This window comes from Eptatretus burgeri, chromosome 8 (genome assembly GCF_056783735.1).
Source record: "Eptatretus burgeri isolate ZD-2024b chromosome 8, Ebu_testis_v1, whole genome shotgun sequence".
In the NCBI taxonomy this organism is placed as follows: Eukaryota; Metazoa; Chordata; class Myxini; order Myxiniformes; family Myxinidae; genus Eptatretus; species Eptatretus burgeri.
In genome coordinates this window covers 12,807,792-12,821,466 of record NC_140968.1, presented here as the reverse complement: position 1 = coordinate 12,821,466, position 13,675 = coordinate 12,807,792, and the positions used below count along the sequence as shown (strand labels likewise).

General features: G+C 45.9%; 1 protein-coding gene across 6 annotated transcripts in view; it reads right to left on the bottom strand.

Annotated features, from left to right (window-relative positions):
- Positions 1 to 13,675, bottom strand: part of ACLY (ATP citrate lyase) — a 202,575-nt gene that overhangs the window by 128,557 nt on the left and 60,343 nt on the right. For all 6 annotated transcript variants that reach the window (XM_085890901.1, XM_085890905.1, XM_085890904.1 and 3 more), the window contains 2 exons: positions 12,155 to 12,217; positions 4,795 to 4,985 (listed from right to left, as the gene is read on the bottom strand). In XM_085890901.1, the coding sequence (XP_085747027.1) occupies positions 4,795 to 4,985; positions 12,155 to 12,217 (254 nt within the window). The remainder of the gene's footprint in view (positions 1 to 4,794; positions 4,986 to 12,154; positions 12,218 to 13,675) is intronic.

The window sequence follows — 13,675 nt, the reverse complement described above, 5'->3', positions numbered from 1 at the left end:
AGGCTCGGAGGCAGTGTAGTGCCCGGGGGTGCCATCGTCGGAGAATCGGCAGAGGGTCGTGCCTGCCAAAGGGAGCCACGTGTCCCAGCCATGAGACCGTGTGAGGGCACGGAGAGAAAATTGCGGGGCGAGGCCCGAAATTGTGAGGACACCAACACAGGCGACGGGAATCTGGGTTGTTAGAACCAATAGTTTAAGCGAGAGGCGCTTGTTGAAAGCCCCGGGGTAGTTTAACGGTTAAATGGTGAGAGTAGATTAGGAAGTGTACCCCTCCGCACCATCCATCCCCTCGCTCTCGTTGTGGGCCGCTGAACCCACTTGGGTTATAGATCGCTGAACTCTGGGGAGGCCATCCTGAGGCTTCGTTGGGCCTCGACACAGGACGTTAGCTCTCCCTTATTCCCCTCCGGGAAGGGAACGTAGGGGTGGGGAGTAGGCTAGGTGACAGGATAGGTTAGCCGAACAAGGACAGTAAAGGGGGTTAGGGGACGATTTATAGTGGGGAAGTAAAAATTAAAAAAAAATAAGTTGGGGCTAAATTGGGGTTTGACAAATTAAGGGAGTGGGTATGTACAGTGACAGGCAAAGGCGATAGGTGGGAGGGAGACAGGTAGGTAGGTCCGAGCCTGCCTTCCAAGTGGCCAGCACCACCGCACTCCCTCCACCAACCTCCACTGAACGGCAAAGGCTGGCCAGCTTCATCTGCCGGCTGGCTGTTTTCTGCAAGGCCTGTGCCATCGGCTGGCCGTGTTTTGCTTCAAGGCCTGTGCCGGCCACTTCATCTGCTGGCTGTGTTGCTGCAAGGCCTGTGCCGGCCACTTCTTCTGCGGGCTGTGTTTGCCTGCAGCGGCCTTCTTCTGCGGGCTGTGTTTGCCTGCTGCCTTTGCCATGGCATGTCCACTGCCCCTGTTCATCAGCCCCCATTCAATTTTGCTTTGCCCCCCCCCCTGTTCATGGCCATGTGCGCCAGGATCAAGGCAACAGTTTGCAAGCTGCAAGAACTGCCCTGTTGGCAGCTACAACACGGGCCTGCAGTGGCGGCCCGTGCACCGTGTTTGTGTTCATCCATCCATTCGTTGTGTTCATTGCGTGTGCCACTTGAGCTGGCACGGAGACTGCGTTGTGCAGCCCATGCACCGTTGTGGTTCACTGCGTTCAGTTCAAACCATTCATCCATCCATTCGTTGTGTTCATTGCGTGTGCCACTTGAGCTGGCACGGAGACTACGTTTGTGCAGCCCATGCACCGTTGTGGTTCACTGCGTTCAGTTCAAAAGGGAAGGCCTTGGACTGCGTGTGAGCAGCCGGCCACGTTCCCTGTCACCTGCATTGTTTGAGCCAGAGACTGCATGCGAGCAGCCTGGCTCCCTGCTAACTGCTTTCTTTTTGCAGAGTCCATTGATCCTGGGCCATGGTTTAGTGTAAAATTTGTAAGTTAAGGTTAAGATGTACTGTAAATATGAGTGCGCCCCCGGCATGTCTGTCTTAGCGCCGGCAATTTTATTTAAGTCGTCCGTGTGAGTGAGTTTGTTTAGGTTGTTTATTTTGAGGACACGAATACCATGAATGTCGCACTCAGGGATGCGTAGGTAAAATGTACTTGGGGAAAACTACACATGATGGCACACGAAAATTTGACAACTCGGGACGAGTCTGTAAAAAGGGGAGGGGGTAGTGTTGTGGTTGACGAAATTCACAAACCACCATTCAGGTCCCTTAGGTGAGATATCTCGGTAAGTATATGTGTAGTTAGGCCCAAACCCGTTGTCTAGAGGGAATAAATGTCATTCATGCGGGCTGCGACTCTTCAGGATAGCCGTTTTTCTTTTACTGTCTTTATTTTGGACCAGCCGCCATTACTACCACCACCAACCACGTCTCAACAGCCGCTTCACAACAACAACCACCAACCACAACGCCGCTTCACCACAACAGCCACGACCTTTACCGTCACAACTCGCCACCATCGCATCCCCCACCATTCTCGCGCCACTTGTGGGCACCGATGCTGGACTCGTGTAGGGCGCGCACCGAGCAGCGTGTTCAGAAACATCACAGACTTTCCAAAGAAAAACGGATTAAAAACGACTCACGCCCACTTTTGTTCCGTCCAATCGGAGAGCGTGGGCGATTTAGCACCGCCTCCAGGGCGTTGGAGTGAGGACGCTATATGCAAATTCATGGATCAAAAAGCATTCACGCCCACTTTTCCTCGGGCCAATGGGGATCCAGGTGAAGGGTCGGAGGCAAAGGGTCAAGGGTGAAAGAGCGAAGCCACGGGGCTTATAAAAACGGCTGCGTTCGTCAGTCAAATTGAGTTCAGTTGGAAGTTGAGAGTTGAGTGTGCGGAATTCAAGAGAGTCGTCGGTGGAGCGGGAAAGAAGTGGTACTAGTCAGAGTGAAGAGGACGGAGCTGTGGAGAGGTGACGGCGGCGAAGGCGGACGAGGGGGTGCTCGCGTCGGTGCCGGGAGCTGCACAGAGAGAGGCCAGCAACGCGACCGAGGTGGAGGAGGAGACGCTCGCCGCGGGACCCGAGACAGGGTAATATCCTCCTTCCCCCGAGCATCAGCAACCCCCTCCTGTTTCCCCCCGCGCTGAGATAGTGCGACAAAGGGGGCCCCCTTCCCACCCCCTACCAGACACTGTCCGCGAGGCCCGCGGAGTTGAGGCGCCACCGCCGCTCTGCGTCTCATCATCAGACGGTAGGCCCGACCCGGTTTCGGCCCCAGGCCCGCCTCATCCTTGAGGGTGGTTCTCTTTTCTTTTCCTTTGGGAATATGTGTTGTCGGCGCCGTCTGTGAAGTAAAATTGTATAAGTGTTGCCGTGTGCCAGGTAGTCGGTTAGATCTGCATTGTTGCATTTGCTTTTTGTGTAATATTGCATTGTCTTCCTCTTTTACATGTGCTTTTGGTGGAATTGTATATGTGTGCTTTCCGTTCATCACGAAATAAATGTGCTTATTGTTGAACTGTTTTCCCGCTTCGCTTCGTCATTTCTTTCATTGAATCTCCATCTTGCTTCACGTAAAGGGTTGGTCGTGGGCTAAAACGCCCGATAATTAATCGAACCGTCGAGGCCGACGAATAACACCGCTCGGTTATCCCGATAGTACGGAACGGGTCGCTTAAAGTGGCCCGTGTCCGAAGTCGACCTGCGGCGAGGTGCGATCGCCCGGTCTACCCTCCGTGTGGGTACTTAGGTAGGTCGAATTTGGCGAGCAACCCTATCCCACGCGGGGGCCGATTGGCACGATCGTGGTGAGACCGAAAGGTCCACCCGTGACTGGTTCCCGGCGTTAGTCCGAGAGGGTCACGACTGGATTGTCCGTCCGGTGGGCGACGTGCCGCGATTCGAGTTACGTGGCCGTCCGCACGCCGGCGGGCGCGAATCCGCAACAATATGTATATATATATATATATATATATATATATATATATATATATATATATATATATATATATATATATATATATATATATATATATATATATATATATATATATATATATATATATACAAATATATATATATATATATATATATATATATATACACACACATATATATGCCAACTCACATGACCAATGACATCATCAATTTTTTTCTCCCATAGAATTTATCCCAAGATGACCCTCAAAAATTTTCAAAGCATTCGAGCAATTATGATGCCATAATGAAGCCACCTATGACATCATTAAAAAAAAAACAAAAATAATAATAACAACACTCATTTCCATGGGGGGTACTTCACATGTGCGAAGTTTCACTTTTTTCCATGGAGCGGTTTCAGAGATGCAGAGGTCCAAAATTTTTGCTTTCTTCCAACATGGCTGCCACACCATGTGACCTTTGATGCCATTATCATTAAAAACATTCTACATGAGTAGTTGCAGCTATGGTGAAAATCTTGTGTCAATCGGATAAACGGTGGCAGAGAAAAAAGAAAATGAGTACAGACGGACGTACATATGTACGGACAGACAATCTGAAAACAATGCCTCTGGGAACTTCGTCAGCGGAGGCATTTTTTTTTTTTTTTTAAACATCAAAGCAGGATTGATGTTTATGAGTGATGTTACAATAACATACATGACAAATAATTATTCATTATGATGACAATCAAAATCAAGCCGAAACAGATTTGTTAACCTCAAATTGAAAGGATTTTTTTTTATTACCTCCGCCACCGAAGGTGAAGGAGGTTATGTTTTCACCACTTTCTGTCTGTGTGCCTGTGTACAGGATATCTCAAAAAGTTGTGGACGGATTCGGACGAAATTTTTTGGACAGGTTCGGTGTGTGATAATGATGAACCGATTCGATTTTGGTGAAGATCCGGATCTGGATCCGACAAATATAATTTTTAAAGTGATTCTTCACCATTGAGAGATTGGGCGAAACCGATATATGGCACGATGTCTCAAAAAGTTATGGACGGATTCAGACTAAACTTGGTGGACAGGTTGGGGGTGTAGCAAGGACGAATTGATTAAAGTTACTGAAGATCCAGATCTGGATCTGGATGCAAGAATTATTTAATTTTTAAAGTGATTCTTCACCATTGAGAGATTGGGCCAAAAATGATACATAGCCTGAAATTAAAAAAAAATGTATTGATTGCGCCCGATATGATCTCGTGGATCAGGTATTACGTGGCAGAGATATGCGCTCCACCGAGTGCCCTTCTAGTTTAAATGAGCTACCATGTTCAGATGACAAAGAACTGTAGATCCATTCCTTGTAATTGTGTTTAGATGCACAATGCTGAGCACTGCACACATATCCGTACTCACTCTCTTCGGTTAGGTGGCACATTAACAAGCAGCGTCTGCTTCACATGGTCCTCATCAAGCGAGCCCTCAACAGGGACCTTGAGGCGCAAGGCCTTGGCATCAACATCACCCACTTCCACGCCGCCTTCATGGTGAAAGAGAATGACATCCCCGTCCCGTTCAGCATAGATGCAAATGTAGAATTCATCTGCCTGAGGAATAGTGGTGCACAAAACAACAGGGTTATAAATCAGAACCACAATTCCACTACAAATGAGGTTAAAAATACAAGCAATGCAAGTGCTGCAGAGTTAAGTTAAAGGTGCAACTGACACCAACAATGAAGGCTTTATCATACATCTTGCAATGTTATAATCGGTAACAAGTTCAGCGAAATCCATATTTTCATTATATTAAATCGAATTATGCAACCATCCATTGGGACCATACTCTGTACAGAGCGTTGGTGCTGCTTGAGCAGTTTCCTTGGCTATTGGACACAATCCTGGACGGGTCGCCACTCCAACACAGCATACCAGCATGCTGGCACTCATTTTGCCGACCTCAGAAGGATGGCAGGCAGAGTCAACCCCACCTGGTATTACTTCAACAGCCGAATGGGATCCCAAGCCCACCACCCTAACCATTAAGCCAACACCAGGCATAATCAAATTATACTGGATATTAATTGTTCTAAAAACCGATTACAATTGACCTTTTTCCGCATAGAAGAATCTCGTAACCCACTCAGTCATTATTGAAGAGATTGAACCAATTTCATCATGTGACGTCGCACCAATATTTTTACATTTTGTCCCACAAAGTTGGCCTCTTGCTTGGCCTACTTGGCACTCCCTTCTCAACACAACCTCAGGATATTGGGCATTCAAGGGTTAAAATCTTAATATGTATTATAATTTATTAATTGTCTCCCAAAAACTCCCCGTCTTGCATAGAATTTATATACAATCTACTCTATGATGGTATTCTTTTTATTGATTTTAGTTCTGCTTTTAATGCCATTGTCCCTCAAACTTTGTTTATATCTAAAATCCAGTCCCTTGGCCTTCTTCCCTCAATTTGCTCCTGGATTTTGGATTTTCTCCTTCACCGATCGCAAACAGTAAAATTAAACAAGTTGTCCGAGACTATCGTCTTGAATACTGGTACTCCACAAGGGTGTGTGCTGTCCACCGCTTCTCTATTCCCTTTTCACCAATGATTGGATGCCTCATCATGAGTCTGGGCAGCTCGTGAAGTTCGCCGACGACACGACCATCGAGGGTATTATCATGAATTCTGATGAGTCAGAATACCTTCAGCAAGTTAATGGGTTTGCGTCATGGTGCAAACACAACAACCTTGAGCTGAACATTGCAAAGACTAAGGAGATGGTTGTTGACTTTTGCCAGACAAAAAATTCAGCTGACCCTCTTACCATCAATAGTGAAGTTATTGAAATTGTTGACTGCTTTAAACTTCAAGGTACAACCATTACCAGTAGTTTAAAGTAGGACCACAACACAGATATTATGACTCGGAAATCTCAGCAATGCCTCTACTTCTTGCAGAAGCTAAAGAAGTTTGGCCTTCGCAGGGAGATTCTCATCCAGTTTTATTGGGCCATTATAGAAAGCATTTTAACTTGTTCTCTGTGTGTGTGGTACGGCAGCTGCACCCAGCAACGGAAGTTTTGGCTCCAGAGGGTTGTGCACACTGCTGGACGGATAGTTGGATGTGTGTTGCCTTCTTTGGCTTCAGTTTATACAGAGCGTACTGTGAATAGATTGAGGAGGATAGTCTCTGATGCCTTGCATCCAGCGAATGTCCTGGTTCAGCTTTTGACATCTGGAAGGTGATATACAGGTCACTTTGGAGTCAGACAAATCGCTTTAGGAAGTTTTTTTTTTCCAATTTGGACAATTATATCGAGTGAAGAAAAGATTAAGGAATGTGCAGGAAGTGGAACTTCATTGATCGCAACAAATATAATTAACCAACGGTATCGCCACACTCAACAAGCCGCTTTTGCAAGCCATGGCAATACAGTTCACAGGGGTCCTTTTCTTTTTTCGGCAATTACGTTCGCAGTTTGCTTTTTCACCGTTTTGTGTGATATTCATTCTAAAATATTCATACAAATATATCAACAGTTGCTGCAAAAAAAAAAAATATATATATATATATATATTCTGCAGTTGCTGCAAATGAAGAGGTATGGAGACGGCACAGAGGGACATGGTATAAATGGGTTCAAATGACGATCGGGGGGGGGGGGGTATGTGCCTGCATGCGTGGTTATGTGTGCGGTGCACAGGTTTTGCGGGTGTGTGGTCCAAACTCGCATTCATACATAGACCCGTGGTATGTGGCGCCATGGAGGAGGTTACGTGGCAGTCTCACAAACCATGTGCTTTGGCACGCGGGGAGTGGGCGTGCTGCGGTGCCGAAGCTATGCGGGATGTGCTGTGCAATGTGGGTGTGGGGAAATCTGTGCGAGTGAAAGGATGAGTATATTGCCGGTGCACGTGCACGGTGAGCATGGACTGCGAGGAGGTTGGAGGTACGCTTATGGGGGGCAATTAAGGACCAATGGCTTCCCCAGGGTGCAGCATGTACGAATCTGATTCGTAGCGAGTTGACCGGAGGAGTGCAAAGTTTGCTGCATGTGTGAGTATGCATGTATACAGGCAGGCCTTTGTCAGGTTTAGTTAGCGTGGGTTTTAAATGCTCCTTTCCATTTTTATGCAGAACCCGGAAGTTAAAATGAAAACACTGCTGTTTGGGTGAGTTTTATCATCCCAGTACACAGTCTTCCCCTCCCCTCACACTGCCTTCCTTCCCCTCCCCTCACACTGCCTTCTTTCCCCTCCCCTCACACTGCCTTCCTTCCCCTCCCACTGCCTCCCTTCCCCTCCCACTGCCTCCCTTCCCCTCCCCTCACACTGCCTTCCTTCCCCTCCCCTCACACTGCCTTCCTTCCCCTCCCCTCACACTGCCTTCCTTCCCCTCCCCTCACACTGCCTTCCTTCCCCTCCCCTCACACTGCCTTCCTTCCCCTCCCCTCACACTGCCTTCCTTCCCCTCCCCTCACACTGCCTTCCTTCCCCTCCCCTCATGCTAACCTCCTCCCAAAACCCATTCACCCCCCCCCTACAACTCTCCGGAGGTCGAGGAGAGGGAGGTGTTGAAGAATGTACGAATTGGACAAATGAACACTTGTTTATTTAGCAGTTGGAACTGCTGCGAGGATCAATTCCACAGTTTAAATTTTGAAATTCGGCTCACGATAAGAGATCCTTTAGCTTATCACATATACGGAAATTAAATAAAGGCACAAACACGAGCACGGCTTTTTCAGCGATTGAAGGAAAATGCCATTCCGTCTCTTCCATTCCCCTCCCCTCATGCTTCCCTCCTAAAGTCTCTTCCACCTTCACTCCCCCCCCCCCCCGATGGATGTCTCTGGGTAGTGTTTAGCTTGACCCATTTGAACATGCTGTTTTGATATACCCCATCTGGTTCAATCCTGTACTCATGCCTGCTGAAGGGGCCCATAGCCCCCCCCCAACCCAGAGTGTATCGTGACACATGGTGAGGCACTGCTCTTTTCCCACCACCCCCCTTCTTTACTATCCCCCCTCCTTACCCCTCCCCACTCCCCCCCCTCTCCACTCTCTCCCTCTTCCCACCATCTCTTCATATTCCTATCAGTGAAGCAACGGGTTGTATTTGCGAGTGCATAATTATATGTAATGTGTAATTAACAATTTGGAATGAAAAATGTGGTTCTGAAAATTGTCCGAACTGGCAGAAGCCCATGGAAAAAAATACAATATTAAAAACAAAAAGAAAAGGAAAAAAAAGCAAACAAAGGAAGCCTTTTTATTCTTACACTGATTGAAAGAGCTCAAAAATGGGACGTTCAACACCGAATGTGTTGAGTCGTCGTATGCACCTGGTGCTTACATAAGAAAGGAGAGTAAAGGGAGTTCAACAACTTATTGATTCATTCAAAAGCTTCCAATGGATTATCTGAAGATAATTTCAGCCTGAAAGAACCAAGTGCAGGCCGTCCACAAAGTCTTGTTCCAGTTAAAAAAAATTATTACAACCAAGCGAAGAGATTCAATGATGTGGTTTGTTTTGCATTTTGTCATCTTGGCCAACATATCCGTCGTCACACTGCTGATGCAAATGGTTATCCTTGCATGAAGTGCTTTAATGTCAGCAACAGGGGGTTCAGAAAATAATCTTTGACATACTTCCACAACAAGTCGTCTGAGGATGTCACGTCGGGAGACCGTGAAGGCCAGGAGACTGTCCCACCATGTCCAATACATCTACCGGGGAAGTGACAGGCTGTGTCTGTGAACAGGATATCTCTAAAAGTTGTGGACAAATTCAGCAAAAAAATAAAAAAATAAAAAAAAAAACTTAGTGGGCAGGGTGTGTGACAAGGCAGAATTGCTTCGATTTTGGTGAAGATGCGAATCCGGATCTGAACCCGAGAATTTATTTTAAGCGATTCTTCACCATTGAGCGATAGGGCTAAAACCGATATGTGGCACTATATTATCTGAAAACATTATGGACAGATTCGGACGAAACTTGGTGGACAAGTTGGGTGTGTGACGAGGACAAATCAATTAGATTCCAGATATGAGAATTCTTTTTAACTTTACAAGTGATTCTACACCGTCGAGAGATAGGGCCAAAAATATATGTGGCATGATATTTTAAAAAGTTGTGGACGAGTTATGACAAAACTAAGTAGATGAGTAGGTTAGGTGACAAGAACAAGCAGATTTGATTCCGATTCCAGATCCAGATCCAGCCCATCAGTGGGATACAAAACAAACTGTTCAGCCTCACGGAGGTACGCGCTCTACCGAGAGCAGTTATAGCTACTCTGTCATTATCCTCCCACAATGATTCATTCCATCAACAATACTTACTATTGTCCTCGAAATGACATATTCTCGGTTATTCACCAACACAAGCATGATCTACATCTATATTGTTGATCAACATCATTATGCCACCAGATTCAGTGGTGTAAAAGTTAGAGCTTCCGCTTCGAGTATGTGAGGTCAGTGGTCCAAATCCTGGCGGAGTGGTAACAAAAACCTGAAATGGTACGTGCTGCTTCCTTGTTTGCTCAGAAATACCAACGGCCTATCGACTGACCCAACAACAGCACTTATCCAGCAATACAACCTGCATCAACTGCATTAGCATCGTGCGTCAAAGCAGCACAACTTGTGCCAATTGTTGCATAATGACAACTTGCGCCATCATGGTGAAACTGGTACTTTCTTTTTTTTTCTGGCAACAACGCTTCAAGGCCAATTTACAAGATGCTTTGCCATTGTTGGCATTTGGGCTATTCCACCACCAAGGTTATGAGGTTTTGCAATCAATGATTTTGCAGTGAATTCTTGCACTTAGTTTCCTTGTGTGGTCAAATCATGTTTCAGCAGTGATATTGTCGAGAAAATGACTCACACATACAGTCCATCATTCCATAAAAGAATTTAAAAAAAAGATAAGTAGGTACATCAAGCTGCATAATCTTTAAGTAATAAGACAGGTAGGTGTTGCTCTATTGTCTGTCTGTAGAAGAGCGCGAGTAGTGCAATTTTCTGCATCATGTACCATTCTGTGGAGCCTGATGATTTCCTCCTCCTCTGCCTCACCGTTCATGGAACCTGCTCATCAGTTATCCTCTTTTGGTTATTATTGTAATAATGTTCACCAGCTTTGGTTGGTGCAATGGTTAGAGCGTCCGCTCCGAGCCTGGGAGGTCGGTGGTTCGAACCCTGGCCGAGTCATACCAAAGACTTAAGAAATGGTACGTGCTGTTTCCTTGCATTCAATAAGGACAGAGCATGGGCAAACAAATCACAAGTTGGGAATAATAGTGCAGGCTTTGATGGGCCCAATGGCCTTCTCCTACATCAAAGGTCGTTGGAAGGGAACTCATGTTACCCTGTAGTATAATGTTGTGAGCTGGAAGTACAGCATTCGGGAGTATAAATCATGTGCACTTCACCTGAATTTTGGAATTACATAGAATCTTTGAAACAACTTGCTGTGTCGGATTATGGCACAAATCTCATATTTGCCTGCTTGTCCAAGTGTCTCTGTCCCCCGCCCGTCCAACAAAGTCGGAGACTCGGAACATTAAAATGAGGTGCCACCGACCAACCATCTGTCCATGTACTTTTGTGTACGTGATATTTCAAAAACGTTGAACATTTAGCTTTCATATTACAGATATATCTATTCCTCAAGACATCATCTCAACCTGAATACATCATGGGAACCATCTCGGTAATTTGGCTTGTGCACGATACTTGCGAAGCTCTTCATGCCTTGTTTCTTGTTTTTAAAAAAAGAAAAAGTGTGTGCGTGTGTGCGTGTGTAAATTACTGTTGTCTTGGGGTGCTTGTATTCTGGACGTACCCTCGCTGTAAGACCTACGCCCTACGCCACCTTCTGGTCTGGTTCCTGTTTCAAGCCGTGACATTGGTACGGGTCTAGTAACTCGGATCCTGCAAGAGCTAGCCATTCAGTCATGCTGGACCGTCACATGATGGATAGCTTCACCCTTACCTTTAGTAGCTCTAAGGCTGTGATTACAAAACAGTCAAAACACTAAACTTACCGCATTGGTTTCTCCAACAGTTAATTCAAGGAGCTCCTTCTGACTTCTTCATTTGGACAGAGGAGGAAAGACCGTGTGTTCAGGCAAGTGTAAAATTCCTCCTTTGTCTTTGCCTGCAAATGCATTCATGTTCTGCATGTCGTGTGCTACAAGCCACAAACTCTCCCTGCGAGTGCGTCCTCAACTCTGCTCCGACCCCCAAACATCCCCCAAGTCCCATTCGTACATCCGTTGCGACCCCATCCATCCTCCGCTGAAACTATTTTCATCTCATGTTAAAGAACACAGATGTCGCCATTGATTGCATCTCCCAATCTTCCCCTGATCAGAAAAAGGGCACCATAAATGGAGAAAGTTCATGACATGGCAGACAACCAAGATTGTTCTGATCAGAAAATAAACCGCTCTGCGCACCACGCAGTGGTTCATTTTCAACAGTCGAGGACAAAAGTGGGAAGGATCCCCATTCCACATAACGCACCAAATCCTGAACCAACGGTCTGGGACCATCTGTTTATCGACATCTGTTTAGGCAAGAGAATCGTGATAACGTACTCAGGATTTGTATCGATTTTGATTTGGAAAACAAGCGAACAAGCATTTCCACAATCTTCTCACTAACATTCCCAGGCAATGGAGTGCCGTACAAGTTGAACCATGCAACAGTGAAATAAAACCTGGAATTCCACACAATCCCTTTCCTGAGCATACCTGCTCATGCTGAACAAATGGCTCGATGATGAAGCTCCTCAGAACCCCTTTAGCAGCTCCAACCTGTGGTACAAGCAATAAAAAAAGACAGCAATGACTTCCAGAAAACAAAAGTCAATGCAAACCTGCTATAACGATGTTTTAAACTCTGTTTCTAATCAAAGTATCTTAACAGCTGACACACGCGTGTACAATAACGGCTAACAGTCAAGCCAGCGATCTCACTATTCAAATTTCCGAACTTTCTCGTTGGAGGATTTAATGGTCTCGATTATCACATATTCATAATGCTCACTACACATTGTATGTTTTATGAAATAATGCACACCTTACCTTACAGATTGCAGGCACATGATCCAGCACATCATTTTGATTACCACCGCTTCGAGCTGTTACTTAAATAGAGAAAAGGTAATTTTAACAGATTTCCTACATGCTCCACTGCACCCTCGAGCGAGTACTGAATACGTCTTTTACCGTTTTTATTGTACGTATTTAATAAATTCAATTAGGTGTTGTATTGGTAGCTTTTAGCAGCACTATGTTAATCAGTTAACTGTAGCTCCCCGTGTTAGCATATGTATAAATAGTTTTAATATATAGATAAGTTCTGTATGCCCGGTGTTGGCTTAATGGCTTGAGTGGTGGGCTGGAATCCCAGTGTCCTGAGTTCAAATCCTGCTTAGCTGTTAAATTAATACCAGGTGGGGTTGACTCAGCCTGTCATGCTTCTGAAGTCGGCAAAATGAGTGCCAGCATGCTGGTATCCTGTGTCGGAGTGGCGACCCATGCAGGATTGTGTCTACTAGCCAAGGAGACTGCTTCAGCAGCACCAACACTCTGCACAGAGTATGGTCCCAATGGATGGATGGATGGATAAGTTCAGTGCTGAGTGGAGTTGCACTCACTGCTCGGATCATTATTCACCAGTACTTGTCTCTCTGTCTGTTTGCAGGATATCTCAAAAAGTTGTGGACGGATTCGGAAGAAACTTGGTGGATGAGTTGGGTAGGTGAAAAGAACAAGCCGATAGATTTTGCTTCAGGTCTGGATGCAGATCGCGCCTATCAGTGGGATACAAAACGTAAACTGTTCAGCCTGGTGGAGCTATGCACTCTACCGAGTGACGTTCTAGTTTCACCTGCAAATCTTGTTTCCACAATCCCTCACTCTTAGTACCCATCCTTTCCAGTCATACCCAAATGTTCCTAGACTCTGTCTTTTGTACCTGAGAAGGTTCTTTCAACCCGTGATTCTCTGACTCTGCTACTGGAACCCGCTCCACTGGTTTTGCCCATCCTCTCTCTGCCCTTTTTCACCCTGTGATTTGTGCAAGGTCATCGTCCATCTCCTTGGAAATCCACCAACATCACTGCACTACATAAAAAGGTGCAAAAACTGATCCCCTTAACGACAGACCTATCAGCTTACTTCCAATCATCAGCAAGGTCAAGGACTCCATCATCACAGTTGAGATGAAAACCTTATTTTTCTCCAACAACCTCATCTCGGATCACCAAT